General features: G+C 40.0%; 1 protein-coding gene across 1 annotated transcript; it reads left to right on the top strand.

Moving 5' to 3' along the window:
- dap1b (death associated protein 1b) lies at window positions 1–5,276 on the top strand. Its single transcript, XM_080785667.1, has 4 exons — window positions 1–160; window positions 1,084–1,183; window positions 3,716–3,779; window positions 4,712–5,276. Exons 1-4 carry the CDS (start codon window positions 94–96, stop codon window positions 4,829–4,831), a joined length of 351 nt encoding a protein of 116 aa, XP_080641793.1. The 5' UTR covers window positions 1–93; the 3' UTR covers window positions 4,832–5,276.

Below are 5,276 nucleotides of genomic sequence, written 5' to 3'. Positions count from 1 at the left end.
TTATGCGTGACGTCATGTTTGTATTGAGGATAAAAACTAGCGACTGTGGGCGTTTGAGATCGATGTTGAGCTGTTGTTGAGAGAAAGTTCAAAATGGTGCAAATGTCAAAGAATGGTTTGAAGGAGAATCCTTTGCTGAAAGCTGGTCACCCTCCTGCAGGTAAGATTTTATTCCGGACGGTAGGCTACATTTACACACAATTGTATGTGTATATTTTTTTTCAATCAAACTCGAACGATTGCTGCGTGTTTTGTTCTCTCCGGGATAACAAACAATGGGTTCTCTAATAATCTGTTTGATCAAACCAGCGAAATTATGTTCAGCACATCATGACGTACGTGCATGAGAAACATTTTTTCCCGTGTATTGTTCGATTGCTTTTATTCGGTAAATTTTTATTTTAAAACGGATTACGATTGTAATTTAAATTAATTACAACAGTAATAGTAGTGGGTTGGTTTTATTAGCGTACAACAAAATGCTGCAGTATTCGTTGTGTTTTTTTGGAAGAGCATCATTGTGAGAACGACTGGCTGGCTTTGTGGCACAGATCCTCCTATTAAGTGCAGAAATAGTACACTGTGTGCTCGCATCACTGTCCGAGGGAACAGATCTCTGTTCGGTTTTCAACTGATGCCCATTCATGATAATTCGTCATTCTGTGCAATAAATTGCTTGCCCACAAACTGTGTTCATCGTTTGGGGAAATATTCTAACGTTTACAGCGTTTTAACTTATTTATGAGCCCCTTATTTGTAAGCGACAGTGCAGGCCAGGGCAACATTTCTATCCTAAGTGGCACAATATATGGCCCCACCTTTGAATGGTATTGCACTTCAAACTTTATTTCATACATAAATCAAACCCATGTTTTCCAGACAAGTCTTGTTTGTATGCAGGCAGTCAATCATAAAGCTTGTTTCACGGTAATCTCGGTTATTAAGCCTGCGTTAGATGATTTGCCTTTACATCTTTATCAGCACTGATTGGATTTTTTAAATATACTTAATCAAAATATTGGCTAATATTGTGCGTTTTGTTTTTGAATTAACATTTTCTCCACTCCACTCCTTGATTGATAGTGAAGGCTGGAGGCAAAAGAGTGGTCAAGAGAAACCTGGAAGATAATTCTTCCCATCATGGAACATCAGACAAAGTGACCAAGAGCCCTGATAAACCCAGGTAATGTATACATCTAAACAGTGAGTGTTATAGTCATGTCACTCAACAAGTCCCAAGTAAAGTCTCTGGTTCACAAGTCCAAGTATCCTCCTCTCAAGTCGACATTGAGTCCCAACAAGTGTCCAGCACACAAGCCAGGTTCGCCCAATCAATCACCATTGGTTGGAGATTTAAAAATCACACACGTGTGAAGTGAGGGGCGCTCTTGGTGGACATTTGACCTAATTTCTCCTTTCATTGTCAATGGCAAATATGAGATGTGTGGGGACAAGATGTACGTCATATTTGGCCCAATTTCTCCTTTCATTGTCAATGGCAAATATTGAGACGTGTGGGGACAAGCTGTGTATATAGGAGGGGCTAGCATCCCTCAAAAATCACACCTGTGTGAAGTGAGGGGTGCTCTTATCACATACATCATCTCATTCCAGCCAATCATCCTCACCTTCGTCTTCAATGTTTGTGTTGCGCAATGTTTGTGTTTGCACAAACACTCAAAATTGGCCAATGTCATTTAATGTTTGTTAGGACAAAATTTGGGGTTCACACACCAAAAGTTGGACATAAGAGGCCCTCAAAATCACCTGTGAAGTGAGGGGTGCCTGGAAATGTTTGTTATGGGTTCTGTAAACAAACACAAATCCATAGACTTGGCTGCCACTCTCTGTTAAAAGTGCTCTAAACAAACGTCCATAGACTTGGTTGCCATATGACCTTATTCCGAAAGTCAGATGTTGGAACCGAAAAACCAAAAAGTCACAGAAGATCCTATAAGAAATAGGATATTGAGGCCTGGATGAAAATGCAGCAACAAATAAGGCAACAGTAGAAAGTGGAACATACACAGGACAGGTAAAGTACTGTAAGAGAAATAAAAAAGGTAATCACTAAGCAAGCAACCGCTTCTATCAGGATATAAATGTTTTGTCATAGGATAAAGGTGATCACTCAGAATAACTTTATATTGATTTGAGTGATGAGTGTGTACCCAAACCACTGCACCCCAAGAGGGGTTTATGCATTGCAACCCTACCATAACATCCCTTTCCGCATGCAGTTATTGAAGCGAGATCATGCGACTGTTTACACAGTCTGATCACATCCTGCTTTGACATGCTTAGCAAGTTGAACAGTCTTTGTGACTGAGGCTATTGAGGTTATTAACTAATAACTACCCTCTTTTATAGTCTCTTAGATCTTTTCCTCTTGCCATCTAAAAAAAAAAGGCATTCCATGCTTTATTACAAAAGGGTGAGTGTAGCGACAAGGGCCAGAGAGAGGGAGTGCAAGGCAAGACAAGACAAGACAGGGGTTTGATCCAAACCTAGGTCATCACGCACACTAGGAGTATATGGATTGTGAATTAACCGGCTGAGGCAGCAGGCTCCCCTTCTCTTGCCATCTTGATCACATTTTTTTTTAATGCCACAGAGCATCATATGATGTTAATTGTGGAGGGAGACTGCTGTACAAGGCAAAAAAAAAATCTTAGACTACTTTAGTGCAAGTACAAGAACTCTCCTTCAGGCAGTAATGATAAGCATGTGAAACCATGTCTTGTCAAGTATGGGAAGAGTTCACATTAGAACACATTTCCTGTCAAGGATCTCTTTTTAGGTTTTCATTGATTCAGAATGGTCTCGCTGATATCCACTTTCAAGCAGCGTCCCTGTTACTAGGAAAAGATCTGCTCGCCTGTGGTCCCTTCAATGAAATGATTCACAGCCGTCCACTGCCATGTTAACTGCAATCTTAAAACAATATTAACGCTTCGGATGACTTGTAAAAAGACTTGTTTTTGCATTGGATTTATCCCCTTAATTGTGCCATATTACTCCAGTTGATTTTCCACTACGCTACTTTTTGGAGACAATTTTACTGAGATTAAGGTTAGGTTTAGGCATAATTTTACTGGGGTTAGGAATGGGGTTAGCTTTAGGTATAATTTTACTGAGGCCCGGATAGCCTGTGTAGCCGTCTGGGCACCTTGGCTGGTAATCCAGTCTGGCAGTGTGCCGCTGCCTTTTTTTACTGAGGTTAGGGTTAACTTTAGACATTTTTACTGATGTTCGGTTTAGGTGTAGTTGCAAAAATGCCTTACTGGGTCTTCCTCAAACGCCACTAGTTTATTACTAGAGTATACAGAGACTATGGGCCCTATTGTCGTCACTGCCTTACCCCTAAAAGTTTTTAATTTTTTTTACTTTAACATTTTTTCAAAATAGTGGTAGATCGGCTAGTTGTAAAATGTTTTTCAAAATAGTAAAGGCAAAGAAGTTTCGGGATAAGGGGTAGGGCAGGCAGTGATGAAAATGGAGCCATATATCTTCCATGAGGTAGAAGGAATACTGCCTAAAGTGGATTCCATATAATGTATAGTAAAATACCTCATTAATTGATAGATAAAAGGTGAGACTGATTTTATTCGTACTTGAAAATGTAACTGCCAATTTGTGTCAAACGGTAATTGATTGTCTAGGTCCTAGGATGAGTGGAAAACATATTGTCATTAAACCTGTGATTTGGTTGTAGGTCTCTTGCCACTGCCAACCGAATGCAACAAGTCAGCACCCTTGTAGCAGGAAGCTTGGAGAAGGTAAATATAAATTATAATTCACACGTTGACTGTGTAATTAATTAATCTTAATCCCCCCCCCCCCCCCCCCCCCCCCCTTGACTGCATGTGTTTTTCAATAACCTTTGAAGAATCACCCTCATGTTGTACGTCGTTCCATTCCACCCATGGGTGCCTTAAAATAGTGCACATGACTGTCCTGGACTCGGAGGATAATCCATGATCGATCGGTGAGAAAAAAGTTAGAAAAACAGAGCGCCTCCTCCCATAGGATTCCATTGTGGGGACTTTTTTCCTTTCGGTCACGTGATCCAAACGTGTGAAAAAGAACCCGTGGAAAACGTATGATTTCTCATAAGTTATCAAATGTGCCCTCCAGGCTCAATAAACAAAACTCGGGCTTCTCTTATTACGCAGGGAAAGACTATAAAATGAACTCGGGGAAACTTGGGTTTAGCAGTCTTAAGTGTTGAAATAAAGACTTGGGATGTACGATTTAAATCTGACAGTCATAACGGCATGAACAATATCCGTATCAAACCAATATTAAAATAATATCTGTTTACTGATATTTAGACCCTCCAGAAAAGTTATGCAAGTTTTACATGATTTTAATGTGGTGAAATATGCAGGATTTATATGCACCCTTTTGGAAAAACTGACCCCTGTGTAATCTGCCAGTTTGGCTAATTATGCTGTAAATTCTGCCATCGCATAATAAGTGTTTCTAGGAAAGCTTTCAAATGGGTCAACAATTTGGAAAAATGCTACATTTAAGTTGTTTGAACTAATTTGTGCATCAGTAGGCGTAATAAGAATCCACTGGTTGTAGCATCTGCACCCAGAATCACGCTTACTAATTCTCAGACTGGGTTTTCTATGGTGTGTTGTGTGACACTTGACTTCCCTTTGTGTCCTAATCTGTTAAATGAGTTTTGTATGCATCTTTGCAGTTTGGCCATGACTTTCCAGAGACACCAGTGAGTGTGAGGCACAGCAGAGTGCGCCCTGCCATGGAGAAGCCCCACTCTCCTCCCAGGGCTTTCCCCATCCAGCAACCTAGGAAGTGTTGAACAAGCATACTATATGTTAAGATGCCCTGAGGTGGACCAATGTGACGTAGAGTGTGGCAGACAAACGGGAAATGTTAGACATGAGGGTTCTGATATGTTGTCTATGAAGAGTTAATGTTAATTCTGAAAAAAGGAGACCTAAAGCTTTTGTCAAGCATATTTGTAGACCTTGCTAATTTTACACAATATTAGATAAGCTTTTACAGGGTTGCTTAACTTGTTTTTCTATAAACGAGCATTTAATGTGCCTTGAGTCTTACTAAGAGAACCCTGTTTTTGTAAGCACCAGTGGACTAAAACTATATGGGCATTTTGGTATTACAAGTATGTTGCTTGAGGAAAGTAAATCTTATGAGTCTGTAGTCTGTACTGTTTCAGTAAAGTCTTTTGTAATCAATTGCTTGGCACTTGTCAGTAGTTTGAATAAATGAATGCATGCCAGTAA

This window comes from Protomyctophum bolini (genome assembly GCF_963924005.1).
Source record: "Protomyctophum bolini genome assembly, chromosome: 16".
Classification (NCBI taxonomy): Eukaryota; Metazoa; Chordata; class Actinopteri; order Myctophiformes; family Myctophidae; genus Protomyctophum; species Protomyctophum bolini.
Note: the sequence above shows the minus strand (reverse complement) of the source record. Positions and strands in the feature narration are given on the sequence as shown.

Coding starts and splice junctions, on each gene's coding strand:
- dap1b (XM_080785667.1), top strand. CDS start 94: ATGGTGCAAATGTCAAAGAATGGTTTGAAGGAGAATCCTTTGCTGAAA. Junction 161..1,083: donor AGCTGGTCACCCTCCTGCAG/GTAAGATTTTAT, acceptor CTTGATTGATAG/TGAAGGCTGGAGGCAAAAGA. Junction 3,780..4,711: donor TAGCAGGAAGCTTGGAGAAG/GTAAATATAAAT, acceptor GCATCTTTGCAG/TTTGGCCATGACTTTCCAGA.